General features: G+C 40.3%; 1 protein-coding gene across 1 annotated transcript in view; it reads right to left on the bottom strand.

Annotated features, from left to right (window-relative positions):
- LOC308395039 (uncharacterized protein) overlaps positions 1 to 11,240 on the bottom strand; it is a gene marked incomplete at both ends in the record, with an annotated part of 40,452 nt that extends 29,212 nt beyond the window's left edge. Inside the window, one exon of the mRNA XM_080879691.1 lies at positions 11,171 to 11,240. Within this exon, the coding sequence (XP_080735817.1) occupies positions 11,171 to 11,240 (70 nt within the window). The remainder of the gene's footprint in view (positions 1 to 11,170) is intronic.
- Positions 11,241 to 15,056: the final 3,816 nt, after the last annotated feature.

The following is a 15,056-nucleotide window of genomic DNA, read 5'->3' as shown; positions in this document are numbered from 1 at the left end:
GGGTCCCGGAGGAGAGTCAACGCATGACGGGTGGCTAGCGGGTCGAGAGAGGCCACCACCTGGTGATATTTCGTGTCGTCAGCCGAGATGCCACAAAGGGCGAACTGAGCCTCCACGTGCACGAACCACGACGGGGGATCGTGAAGCCAAAAGTCCGGCAGCTCGAGCGGCACAGCAAACGCAGCTGCAGCCGGAGGCAGAGGGCTGGCGGCTGCTGATGCATCCAGAGCGGAGTCGGTGCCACCATCGGACCGCAGCATGTTCGAGTCACGGGTCATCAATGTGGAGGTAAACACAGACGGCACGAGAGCTCTCGATTAACACTCCTCATTTATTACTCATCACCACACAACTGAACACTTTTCCCTCCAAAACATAGCAACAACACTTCCTGAGAACTGGGTGTGAGTAGAGCCCTCCAGTGGTACACCACACTTTCATCCTAAAGTCAATGTTGTCACCGAGAGATACTGCTTCATGCAACGAGCCCAAGCTGTTGGTGAGTCTACAGATCACTACGTTGCAGCACTGCATGAGCTCGTGATACAATGTAAGTTTGGAGCTATGGAGAATGAAATATTGCGGGATCAACTTGAAGAGAAGACAAATAATGCTCATATACGTGAAAAACTGCTAATGGAGGAGGATTTGACGCTCGATAGAGCTTTGGAAATTGCTAGGCGTACAGAGGCTGCAATAGCTTATGCAAAGGCCATTGCTGTTAGTGAAACAAAGCCTGTTGCCAGTTTTCAAGTATAAAAGAAGATGCGCAAGCCAAAACACAAAGCAGCTAAAAAAACCGGATACAGCTCAGACGTGCTACCGTTGTCGTTCAGCTGACCACAAAGCCAATGATAAATCCTGCCCCGCAAAAGACTGCAAATGTAATACATGTGGGAAAATCTGAAATTTTTCGAGAGTGTGTAAATCTTCCCATACGCCTGTTAATGAAGTGACTGTGCCTGAAATGTGTGTTTTAAATGTTGACAATTGTGTCAGTGGTGATCCGGCTAAACTGATGTGCACTGTTACTGTACCAAATACTGCACATGCATGTACTGTTAAGCTACTAGTAGACACAGAACTCAAGAACCTTGAGGAACATGGCATCATAGAGAAAATAGCTTCTGAATGGGTCTCCCTGATTGTAGTCACTAGAAAGAAGACTGGTGGCATACGCATGCGCGTTGATTTGTGAGAACCTAACAAAGCGGTGGCCGTTGACAGTCATCCCTCGCCTCTGATTGAGGACATACTGTCTGAGCTGCGTGGGGCTGTCATGTTCTCCACCCTGGATCTTAAATCTGCCTACCATCAGCTGAAACTACATGAAGAGAGTAGAGGGCTCACTGCTTTCATTACACATAAAGGACTGTAGCAGTACTGCAGAGTCCCCTACGGGTTGAGTTCGGCACCTGCAGTGTTCCAAAAGATGATGACACAAATCCTACGTGGCCAAAAAGGGGTGCAATGCTATCTTGATGATGTCATCACATATGGAGCTTCAGAAACTGAACATGAGGCCCACCTGCGTGCTGTGTTACGCAGAATCAACAATTCTCATATCACTATTCTGCATGCTCAACCCCCTACTGATCCTGCAACCCTGCACTAATTTCTTGGCTTGGGTGCATGGTACAGCAAATTTGTGCCAAATTCCGTGACTTTTGTTGAACCTATGAGAGCTCTTCTGCGTAAAGACTGTTCATTCCACTTGAACAAAGCAGCTCAAGCTGCGTTTGATCAAGTCGAGCGGTTAATTGTGCACAGCCCTGCTCTGGTGATGTTCGACCCCAGTAAGCCAACCATAGTCTCGACAGATGCCTCAGATTAAGGCGTAGGTGCTGTTTAAACTCAACTTGATAGTAATGATGCAGAACCGACTGTTGCATTTGCATCTCGCAGCCTGTCTGATACAGAGGAAATACTCAATTGTCGAGAAGGAACCCCTGGCTCTGGGGCAGAAAATTCATCCTACGAACAGATCACTAAGCGCTTACAGCACTGCTGACTATTAAGGGCAATAACAGAGCTGGTCTACGCATAGCCAGATGGTCAGCTCGCCTGTTGGAGTTTGACTATGAAGTGGAATATAGAACTGGGTCATTGAACCATGTTGCTGACTGTCTTTCTAGGCTCCCACTTCCCGAGACAGACATGGCATGTGCAGAGGATGTGGAGTCAGTTGCAGCCATCCTCACTGATCTGAGTGCTGTGTCTGAGGATGACTTCCAGTCAGAGTACAAAGCCTGTCCAGTGTTCACAAAGCTCCATGTAAATGGACTGATTCTTATATAGTGTGTGCAGATACAGAAAGGCTGGCGTGCAAGGAAGACGTCACTGGAACCTGACTTACAGCCGTACTTCCCAGTCCGCCATGAACTTGCGGTCATGAACGAGTGCATTGTCAGAGGTACACATCGATTGCTAGTGCCTGAGTAGTTGCAGAAAAAACTCACTGATATAGCTCACCAAGGCATTGTACGTACCAAACAATGCCTGAGGGAATTGCACTGGTGGCCCAAAATGGATTGTCAGATAGAGACAATGATAAAGAACTGTGCAACAGAATGACAAGTCAACTGTCACCCATGATGACTTCAACCCATTCCTCTACCAGCTACTGCTTGGGAAAAGGTGTCTGAGGACATCATAGGCCCTTTTGGAATAGCCCCTTCTGACTGTAGATTTGCTATCACATTGGTAGACTACTTCCGTAAGTGGCCTGAAGTAGCTTTTTTTGTTTCCCGAGCTGATGCAGCTACTATCATTCATGTCCTTTCTGTAGTTTTCTCTTGTGAAGGGAATCCAAAGACACTGATAAGTGACAGTGGCTCTCAATTTCTCTATGCTGAGTTCGCTGACTTTCTCAAAAGCAAGGGAATCCAACATCTGAGATCCTCAGTGTATTACCCAAGAGCTAATGGGGAAGTTGAGAGATTCAAGGACAACCCTGGAAGTCGTTCCTGAGAACTTACTTGATGGACTACAGAGCAACCCTTCATTCAACAACTGGAGTTTCCCCTTCAGAACTGCTCTATGGATGACAAATGAGAACAAAGTTACAGGTAATGGATATGCCTGTTCCCCAGACAGAGATGCATACCATGTGCGAAAGAGTTAAGAATAAGCAACTGAAAATGAAAGAATACATGTTGCTCGCAGACACGCCAAACCGTTCAACTTTCAGCCTGGTGACAAGGTACAGGTTAGGAAGCCATGGAAGGTAGAGAAAGGCGAGTTAAAGTGTTCTAAACCAAGGACTGTCATGACAAGGAAAGGACCAAACGTGTATTTTCTGGATGATGGAGGGACCTGGAACTCCTCACAATTATCGGCTCTGTCAGAGCTGAACACAGGTACTGATTCTGACACAACAATGGACTGTCATAAACCAGAAACTGATCTAGCATCTAACTCTGAGTCTGATAGTAGGCTTAGGCCCACCAGGATGAGGAATCCACCTTGCTGGACTCAAGACTTTGTCATGGGAAAGTGAATGTTACTGAGTGATATGAAATATGTTAAAACGCGCATTAGGTGACATAGATCAGAATAATGAAGTCAGTTTCACATAAGAAATCCTTGTTCAAAGGGCGAAGATATTGTGTCCACATACTATTGCATTTGTTCTGTAGATACATTTACTAGAAGTGCTAGATGGCACTAGTAAGTATATTGTTGTTGTGGTATTTGGCAAGAAGAAAAGATAATAAAAAAGGAGTTATCTCTGGTGATCCTCTGTTCCTACCTGTGTGTGTGTAATGCCTGCTGAACCAACACCACACAAGAAGGTGCAAGCATCACAGCAGTGATGCAGTCAAAGTAACTGAGGATAAAACAGAAAAATGTGAAAAATATGAAGGAGATTTTCCTGACCTGGCTTTCTCCAGATTATGGCTTTATAGCACATAACCTTAAATACAGTGGATCTAAAAATGAAGAAAACCATGAACCAACATATGAACATTACCTGATGCTGCTGAAGTGAAGCAGAGCAAAGTTACAGAGGTTTTATTAGAGACACAGCAATGCATTTTGCAATTTGGCATCATTTTAAACAGTTTAAATTTCTTCAGTATTGAACAGCAGAAATTAGGCTTTCCTGTCAAAGGTCATTTTTGAAGAAAACAAAAAACAAACAAAAACAAAAAACAGTGTCCGACAGCGCTGGAAAGAAGGGTAGACTGATGTGTTATAAGCAAGCAAATAATGCAGAAAGCTGATATTTGAGATGGGAAACTGGTCTTTAAGTACACTGAGAGAGAGAGCTGTGCATGGCGTAGGATTTTTATCGTGGTGGGAACAAAACAGCCAAAGAAAGAGGGAATTCATGACGATGTTCTTCAAATGTGATACGTAGTTTGGATCTTCTTTTGCTGCTGGTTCAGTGAATTTTGGTGTGACAAAACCTGCAGCTTCAGAATCTGTATGATATCGGCTTTCAGCACCCAAAAACATGCACAGGTACATACTGTCGAGTGACCGATCTGCGCTCTGTGTTTACATCTTTCTGTGGAATCCGTTTACCTGCTTTTTAAAAGTTTGGTGTTTTAACTCTTTGGTGGTTGTTGACAGGCACGTGCAGAGGGGGGGGGGCTAGAGGGGCTTGAGTACCCGCCCCTTTCCTGATGGGTGCCCAAGGTGCCCTTTTGTTGAGGCAACTTTTTTAAAAAAAAATTATTTTTTTTTAATGTTTGTGTGCGTGCGGAGTCTTGTCTGTGCCCCTCAACAATAATATTTAACTATTAATCACAGTTTTGCTAAATAAAAGGATCTGGCTTGTATCAGTCACATGATCACATTTAACCAATGGTCGCCCTTGACGGCAGAACGCACTGGTTACGAGCCGGGAACGAGCTCACAAAGAGCACGCGCATTTTTTCCGGTCCGGAGCTGTAGGAGAAACACAAGTTAACTCAGAGACACAGACTGATGCGACAAAACCAGTAAGTAGGTGTACAGCGCACACTGTAGTGTATAGCACCCAGGAGTATTAGCTTATTACGTACACGTTGGTAAGCTGTCTTGTTGCAACTGACGAACTGAAACAAATGAGCGTGCTGTGTTTGCAACAGCGCGACAAACATTACCTGTCCTTTTATTAACTGCACAAGTAGTGCTGGTCATAGCTGCTGGCTACCTGTGTAAGGCTGTCATGGGTCTGTAGCTCTGTCACCGTTTTAGGGAACATATTTAGTTTTAAAGTATTTAGAAACATATTTAGTTTTAAAGCAAGTTACAGGGCTTTTCCTGCCTTTCTGGAGGGATTATATTTCACTAAAAAACGATCTAATATGCATGTCCACATAATTATGCATTATTATAATTATAATATATTAAAAACACACGCTGTATTTTAAAGAAAATACATTAAGAAGCAAATTATATTAGATTTATATTTTAAATAAGACAAAATTTGGATTTTACAGCAGTAAAATGATTGTATCTCTACAGTTTAAAAATGTAATAAGCTTTGCCCCTGCACAGAGTGGATAGTGAAACAAATGGAATCATCATAAATACATTATTTCATATTTATTACTTTTTTCCCCTCATTGCTTTATTATTGTAGCTCTAGTAATAAATAATAATGTAAGGATTCTGGATCAGCACTGTGATGCCCATAGTATATACAGTATTCTGAAGAAGGTCTAAAATGTCACTGTGTGTGCGTGCATGTATGTGTTTTATTTAGATGGAATTTTTAAAAAAATATTACCGTAATTGTCGGGCTATAAGCCGCTACTTTTTGCACAAGCTGTGAACCCTGCGGCTTTTAGTCAGGTGCGGCTTTTCTATGGATTTTCCATGATTTTTGTCATATCGTAAGAGGATTTGTTTTGTTGGTTTCGCTGTTGTACGACTCTACCTTGCCTGGCGGAAGGATCGGGGTTCAAGAGTGGTATGTTGGTCACATGTCCGTCCACCAGGCAACGTAGTGCCGTACGAAGTACCGCGAAAAACAAACTTCAAAGTAGCGCTACGCGTTCAGCAGGAGGCGTGGATGATGAGCGGCGATAAACTTGCGAAAAGCAAGTTAAGCTCAACTCCACCGGTGGAATCTGACAGCGTGGAAAAGTGTGAAAGCATCCACGATCACCAACGGATTTCGAAGGGCTGGACTGCTGCATGATGGAGAGGAGGACACCGCCACGGCCCTTCTGAGGGTGTTCGACTCTGACACTGACAACGAGGATTTGTTTGGTTTTGAAAGTGACAACGAAGGAAAGAAGCGGAGAGTGGATGACGAAGCCATCCTGAGCCTGTTCGTTTCCGACACTGGAGGAGAGGACTTTGGTGGTTTTAGTGCGCAGGAAGAAGAGAAAGATGGTGAATGACTGACTTTTCTTCTTGTTAAAGCCGTGTCACTGCACCTGAGCCTAGAAGGTAGTCCGAATCTATTTTTCTGGTGTGCTGTAGGTTATTGTTATACACTACATTTGTTACTCATTTATGAAGCACAGTACATGTTTCATACTTGTAATTACAGCTACTTGTACATATACCCTAAAAAGTTATGCAAATATGTACCCATAACTTGTTTTTCAAAATATTAATAAAAGGGGTGTGTCTCCAAACAGCCGTCTCTTTCCTGACAATTCCCTTTGTGCATATTCTCTTACATATGATAAGTCAACATTGAAACACCTGCGGCTTTTAGTCAGGTGCAGCTAATATATGTACAAAACTGGATTTTCCCCTGATTTTAGCTTGTGCGGCTAATATTCAGGTGCGCTTTGTAGTCCGGGAAATACGGTACTCATGATATAACATTGTCCAGACATTCCAGGGGCCTGTTCTTCGTACGTCGCTTACTACATCCAAGATCAAATGACACATCCAAGACCAAACCATCGCGCTAACCGTGAGCTCGCTAATCCAGTTCCCCGAACACACCTGCTGTTGACGATTAGTACAGCTGGACGCAGTAATGTGACATCACTGGGTGTCGTAAAAGGGGCTACGCATCGATAGTAGAAACATTGATCGGCAACCCGCTGATTGGTCGGCGAAAATGTCGAAGGGGCGTGCACGGTATTTTCCGGCAGCAGAGCAAGAACTCATGAGTGAGGGATTTCAGGAGTTTCAGAGTTTAATTAAAACGCAAGAGAACACTGCAAAGGCTGCAAAAGCAAGGAGAGAGGGGCTGGCAGAAAGTTGCTGACAAATCAAACTCGTAGGTAATTTAATAATAATAATAATAATGGATTGGGTTTATATAGCGCTTTCCAAGGCACCCAAAGCGCTGTACGATACCACTATTCATTCACTCCCACATTCACACACTGGTGGAGGCATCTACGGTTGTAGCCAGGCTGCCATATCGCGCCATCGGCCCCTCTGGCCAACACCAGTAGGCGGTAGGGTAGATCTATCATATGACACTATATTGTCCAATATCATATGGCATTATATTATATTATAATATGTTATATTATATCCCCTTTCACATTAGAGCCACAACAGGACCCACAAGAACATGGGAACAAGTAAAAGTGGAATACAGGAGTATTCTACAGAATGGTAATATTTATCTCTTAGATTGCTTTTCGTCTCTTGGCAAGGTAATACTGGCCTGTAATACTCTGTTAGTTTGTTCATAACAGCAACCAAGAAAAGGGCAGAGCAAAAAAAAAGACAGGTGGTGGTCCTGCACCCCCTCGTCAACAAGTTGGTTAAGTAAATAATACCCTCACGGGAATATCGATATCTCTCAATGAGCACACTGTCGCGCTGAGCTAAAGGATCCTGTCTGTCCCGCAATATACGCTGAATTCTGAGGACTCTCCTTATCAATCTTGCACCTTCCGCAATGGGTTGGTCGCGTATACGGACAGGACATGGCTGCGACAGACTTCCCAAATCCACCTTCGCTTTTATAGCCGTGGTCTCCCATCTTGATTACACGAAGTAATTTACAATTACTACTCTGAAATATGAATTACATCTGTAATAATCACATACATGTAATAGAATGTTAATAGTACATTTCCCTTTTTTAGGAAATGACCTGTATGTATCTGTGTGACATCAATAAAAGGATCAAGTGCTGCATTATCTTTAGTTACATTGATGTTATTTATTTATGGTGAAACAGTGGTGGAATATCGCTGTTGCTTTCGTATAAATGAAGCGGACATACCTGCGTGGCCGCGATCTAATCCTGTTTACATAAAGTAAACCTGCTCCCGAGCAGGTTTACGCTTACGGCTCTGTTGCTATGACAGCAAGTCCCGGATGAGCTTCGGGGAACCGAACGATCCAGGATCACGCAAAATCGTCAACAATCTAATCCAGCTAACTTACTTAGCGAGGTACGAAGAACAGGCCCCTGGTAAGGACATGAGGAGGAAACAGTAGGAACTGTGTGAGGCTACTAAAGGCAGTGCTATAACATTTTTCTGTCATCATTTTATTTTAGATTAAGTGCTGGAGTTGTTAAGTGTGGATAATTAGATTATAGTTTATTGCAATAGCAAGTTGTGCCTTGTTCTCAGATAGACAGCAAGTGGAGAGTGATATATGAAATGATGGGATGGAAGGAAGAAGAGAAGCAAAGAGTGAATCACAGGCAGAGCCTAAATTATTTTTCACAGTTTTTTGTTGCCTTATGGTTCCAAGCGCTGTCACCAATCTTTGCATTTTGTTATTATCTCATGACATTTAATCAGCCATCTCTCCTATGGACTTTTTAATGTCTACAGTCTCAGATCAACACAGCCCTGCCCTCCAGCACTATCCACAGCAACCCCTTAACAGCAACATTGTACCCATCAGGTAAAGCATCGGCTACGTTTGCTTTGCCTTGTTGCCCATATTAGATTCTTGATGAATGTGTGTTGTTGTTATTCGGCCTGGTTCAATGTGCCCCTTTTTAACTTTGAGCACCCACCCCTTTAAACCTCTCTGCACAGCCCTGGTTGTTGAAATAGTCTTGTGAGCTTTAACCCGAGATTCTGGCATTTCAGGCAAAATACATTTATATTTAAAAGTCAATTCAGGATTTAATAAACCGATATTGTGTTATTCAAACTAAAATCGTGAGAATTGTGTTTGAGGAATTAAATATGTCAGTAAGCATGTTTAATACTTTTTCCCTGAGTCATTTCTCATTATTACACATAATTTATGAACACCTACGGTTTGATTTCTTTGCATGTTTGGATTGGATCGGTTGTTACCAACACCTGGTGAGAATTTCATGTCAATAGCACCTTTAGAAATATATTTAGTTATTGGTGTCGTGTTCAATACTTATGTTACCCACTGCATATAGGGAGAAATTCACAAAATGGAAAAAATGAAGTATGTGCTTCATTTCTATTATAAAAAATATTTAACAACTGTTTTTCTCAGCCAAATGTGTGAAACGAATATCTTAGAATATAAATAGATACAGTTGAGTTTTACACATTTTAAATTATCTAAATGATCTATTTATACTACTTGACAACAAAGTATAACAGAAAATTGTTTTTTTTTTATGACACAATTTGTATTAGTGTCAGAATTTTTCTCTCTGTAATTCAACGATATATATAGTAGAAAGAAAGTAAGTACAGTATTTTTAAAAAATTATTACTATACTTAAATACATATTATAGAAAGTAAATTATAACAGTTAATGCATCAGCTGTTACTTCTACTTATCCTGTATAATACAGACATCTCCATCTCCATTCGCTTCCGCTTATCCTTTTTCAGGGTTGCGGGGGGCGCTGGAGCCTATCCCAGCTGTCATAGGGCGAGAGGCGGGGTACACCCGGGACAGGTCGCCAGTCTGTCGCAGGGCCAACATACAGGGACAGACAACCATTCGCACTCACATTCACACCTAGTGACAATTTGGATTATCCAATTAACCTATCCCCACTAAGTGCATGTCTTTGGACGGTGGGAGGAAGCCGGAGTACCCGGAGGGAACCCACGCAAACACGGGGAGAACATGCAAACTCCACACAGAAAGACCCCGGCCTGTAGTTGGAATTGAACTCAGGACCTTCTTGCTGTGAGGCAACAGTGCTAACCACCGTGCCACCGTGCTGCCATACAGACATACTGTAGCTTTATAATGTTAAGTGTCATGGTGAAGTTACTGAGAACGTGAAAAGTGGAAACCACTCTGTGTTTTTCTAAACGCATGTATATATAATATCTGCGGTGTTTGTACACATCACACAGCATCAGTGTTGGGTAAGTTACTTTTAAAAAGTAATTAATTACTAATTACTAATTAGTTAGTCAATATTGCATTTAAAATACTTATCTAATTACTGTGTCAGAAAAGTAACTTAATCATTAAATAAGTAATTTAACTAAATACTTCTTAAAATCGCTATAAACCTTGAGTGGGCAAACAATAGAAATTAAACTCTTTAAATAATAAATACTTTTTTTTAAAGACGGAGACTCTACAGTACGCAGCGGTAGCATCTCCTCCACAATGTAGCCTGCAATCATTTTTTTAAGCTCACCTTCAGACACTTTCTGTGCTGCTGAAGTAAAATCACGTTTTCCTGCTTAGCAGGAGTTGCCGCGGTGTTATCCATGGATGATGAACAAGGATCGCTCAGAAGTGTTCGTCTTCGTGTCAGGCGCTTCAGTAGATGTGCTATTAACAGCAGCCGATAGTTTTTTCTCCCCAGGACATAGCTTACATATCACTGTAATATTCTTGTCTGCTTGTTTCAGAAAAGTGAAGAGACGGGAATATTTCAAAGAACAGCCACTCGCTTCAGCCGCGAAATGACGTGCACCTGCACTACAGCGATGTTAAAGCGGCAGAGTTTACTTTTACGTTTAGAAGATAAATTATTGAAATTAAATAATGATATTCAGCGAGTTTAATTATTTTACAATGTAACGCAAGTACATTGTAAGTAATTAAAATACCTAAAAATGAACAGTAATTAGTTACTCTACTTTTTCAGTGGAAAAGTAATTTAATTACAGTATCGCGTTACTTAGTAAGGCATTACACCCAACACTGCACAACATCTGTATTTATTTGCTAAATACCTATTTAAAAACATTAAAAATGTAAGTAGAAAACAAATGCAAACATGTATATGTAATTCCTGCAGATGGTGGATGTGTGACAGCCAGAAAGAGCTCTGGTGTCGGGGTGTAACTGCAGATATAAATCAAATATAAGGGTACACAATACCTGTTAGTGAGAGAAGGAAGAGAACAAATCCACTGGCTGCTGCACTTAAACTCATAGCTGCTCCTCTCATTTCTTAATTCACACCAACATGACAAATACTGTGTGCCAGCTAGTCTTCATCAGACACTGAGGATGTAGTCTTTGATGGCAGCGTCTTCTGTGGTTGGAAAATATAAAAGTGATATTAGACTGTCTTCCTTCCGCAGTACATGCTCAACATGCGTAAACAGATGAAATCTGGTAAACCTCCACTCGAACCCTAATGAAGTGAAGAAGTGCTCCTTATACAGTGGTTTACATGTAAGATTAACTTCTTAACAGACAAATTTGGCATACAGTGCCCCTTCAACTTTAACATTTTGTCACCTTACAACCAAAAACTTCAATGTTGTTATTGAGATTTTCTGTGACAAACCAACACAAAGTAGCACATAATTGTGAACTGGTATGAAAATTATACATAGTTTTCAAAATTTTATGTTAATAGAAATCTGAAAAGTGTGGCATGTATTTATATTCATCCTCCTGAACTCTGATACCCCTTTAATAAAATCCAGTGGAATCAAGCTTTGAATATCTGAAGGAGTACTGTTCAATCCATCATCCAAAAATGGAAAAAGTACGCTACAACTGCAAACCTACCAAGACATGGCCGTCCACCTAAACTGACAGACCGAGCAAGGACGGCACTGGTCAGAGAGGCTCATGGTTAGTCTGGAGGAGAAATTCAACAGGGAAGCTGGTCAGAGTTGATGGGAAGATGGATGGGGCTAAATACTGGGCAATCCTGGAAGAAAACCTGCCGGAGGCTGGGAGGAAGATTCACCCTCCAGCAAGACAATGTCATACCACTTCACATTTATGTGCTACTTTGTGTTGGTCTTTCACACAAAATCTCAATAAAAAAAAAACAAAAACCAAGTTTTTGGTTATAAGTTGAAAACATTTGTAAAAGTTCAAGGAGTATGAAAACTTTTTAAGGCACTGTATTTCAATCACTCTTTGCTCCTACAATTACCGCAAAATGTGTTAACAACACCATGAACAGATTTACTGTAAAGGTCTCCTGTAATCACCTCTAAGAGTCCAATGACAATGTACTTCATGAAAGCAATTTGAATTTCCAGTTGTCCCGACTTGTCTCATGTCCAGAGTGTTTACATTGAAACTAGTATCACATTTCTAATATTACAAGATACCATGGATGTCAAAATAAATATATACAGTGGGAGGCCTGAAGGATTCAAATACTTCAAGTCTAAGAAGGGTTCTATTTAACACCAAAACAAAAAGTTTAATGTACAACCACATATATACAACCACATTTTGGCATCTTGGCAGGATAACTGAAGATGCTGATTTTGGAGCATATGGGCAGATTTGTCAGACTTCAGCTTGTGTACCTACAGTAGTTTTAAAATCATGATCTAATTCAAAAACTGGAAAGGAAATGCAAATTCAATCCTGTTTTTTACACTATGTCATCTAAGACAGATATTTTTGCACTATCATACATGTGGCTACATTTCTGAGTGTACAACTGTATGCAACCCATTATGCATATAACTGCATGCTGGTTTTGCAAAGGTGACCCAGGTTTTCAAGGATTGTCTTGTTTTTAAAGTACAAATTACCGTTATTTAGTTTCCTTTTTTAATTTTTAACCCATATCTTTTCCAGAAAAATGGCAAAGAAAGAATGTAAGTAAGAATGGGGTGTGATTTTTCAAGGCAAGGCAAGGCAAGGCAAGGCAAGTTTATTTGTATAGCACAATTCAACAACAAGGTGATTCAAAGTGCTTTACAGAGACATTAGAAACAAGCCCTGTTCTATTACAGATTTATTATGTGACAAATGGGGCTGAACAAGACTTTTATAATTTTGTATTAGATAATTACTTTCCAAAGTATAAAAAAACATTTAGACTTATTAATGCATCTTTTGTAATCAAAATACATTTACTATACTCATATAGCACTCGTATAGAACACCATTTTTTATTATATACAGTATTAAATAAGTATTATATAATTTATCCTTTTCATGTTTTGCGTATTGTTGGGATTGTTGGGACTGTTTGGAATAATTTGCAGTGCCTCAATAATGCTATGCTTTTTACTAATAAGTGTTATAAAGTTATACAGTATAGTATTAAGTGGACACAGCCCTGAAAAATAAAGGCATTAGACTATGTGTCCTTTGGTGATAGAATATAGGAGACTCTCTCACACGTTAGTGTGCAGGAGAGACTCGCCTACGCTTGGCTGCAAAATTGACATAACAGGGAACTGTTTTCTGGTTTTGGCAAGGACACAGCCTCGCCAGGGCTGAGAAAAGATGTTTTTGCATCCAATACACAATAACCTATGAGTATGCTGTGCAATACAACTACTGAATGCCTGTGAAACACCTTTGTTTAGACTAGAGTGGAACGCCCTGCAATAAAACTGGTAGGGGCACACCACCATTTTGAGATCCGCGGCAGTGTTTTGTCTTCCATCGGATGCCTCTGAGGAATCTAAAGAACTCGGTGATTTAACAGTACTTATATATTGCTGAATAGCCTGACTGATAATGATGCCATTATCTGTAAATAACAGGCAGCTAAAGCTTTCAAATAATCTGGAATAAGTACAGTATTTTCATCCAAAATACAGTGACATAAAAGCTAAAAGTGGTATGAGATAGAATTACAGTAAAATTCTTGAGTAAATCAGTCACACTCCTCACAGTTGTATCAGTGCTTTAATCCGGTGATGTTGGTGGTTGTCCTCCTGTTTAAGCTTCAAATTACTCCTTGTGGTATTTAAAACTCTTTTTGTTCTAAACTGAGACAAGTTTCGTTTTATATTTTTCTATAGAAAAAAATGAATTACAATAAGTAGTATCATCTTTGCGTGGCTGACTGTAGCCTACAGTACAGAATCTAACCAGTTAAACAGATGCTGGCAGTCAGCCTTTATTCAAACCCATGTGTGTGTAACTAGTGCCTAAATATAATCTTGGTCCAAAGAGGATCTTGCTTTTCCTTGACCAGCCCACAGTTTCAAAGTAATTTATTTTTTTTATAAACCTTAATGAAGCAATATAATTGTGAAACGGGGCACCTAAGATCTTACTTGCTGACCTTTCATAACAACAGCTTTTCTGTTTTTGTCAGGTAATGTTGGTTTATTTGTTCTTAATTATTAACAACCATTTAACACAGACTGGGTTGCAGCAAAACGGGTCTTGCATGCCAGAGTAAAATAGCTAAGCACCATATTAATGGAAATATGTAGTCATATCTACCCGTGCTTTGTCGATCAGGCACTGATACCGATCAGTGTTAAACAGTTGAATTTTTTGTAACTTCCTGGTTTTAAATGTGGTACATTTCAAGTTTTTCCAGTCTTGGTATAATATGTCATATTTTATACTACACACCAACCTATTATGGTCTTTGGTATGTAATTGCTACATATAGAGCACGAAATGCTGGTTTGGCTGCAGTGGTGTAAGCACAGATTTGGTGTCCCATGCAAAAATAAATATATATAAAACTTTAGGCCCCACCACATTAATACTGTAAACCATGCCAGCTCTGAAAATATAACACTGCGCAGACCTGGATCAATATTCTCATAAATAGATTAAATAGATAATATAAATAGATTTTATAATGTTGTGCAAGACTGATGAGATATGTAGAAACCACTTTTTACATTTTAATATTTTCTAAAATTCTAGTATTTTAAGTATTTTTTACTGCTTGAACATTTGTATTTATAATACTACATATTGGCAAATGTGAATAATCCTTTGAATATCAGCTTTCAAGCAAAGTATAGCAAACTAATATGTCTGTCCTGAGACCTATAAAGCAAAGGTTTTAATCTGATTTAGC

The sequence above is a fragment of the Rhamphochromis sp. 'chilingali' genome (genome assembly GCF_963969265.1).
Source record: "Rhamphochromis sp. 'chilingali' genome assembly, chromosome: 4".
Classification (NCBI taxonomy): domain Eukaryota; kingdom Metazoa; phylum Chordata; class Actinopteri; order Cichliformes; family Cichlidae; genus Rhamphochromis; species Rhamphochromis sp. 'chilingali'.
Note: the sequence above shows the minus strand (reverse complement) of the source record. Positions and strands in the feature narration are given on the sequence as shown.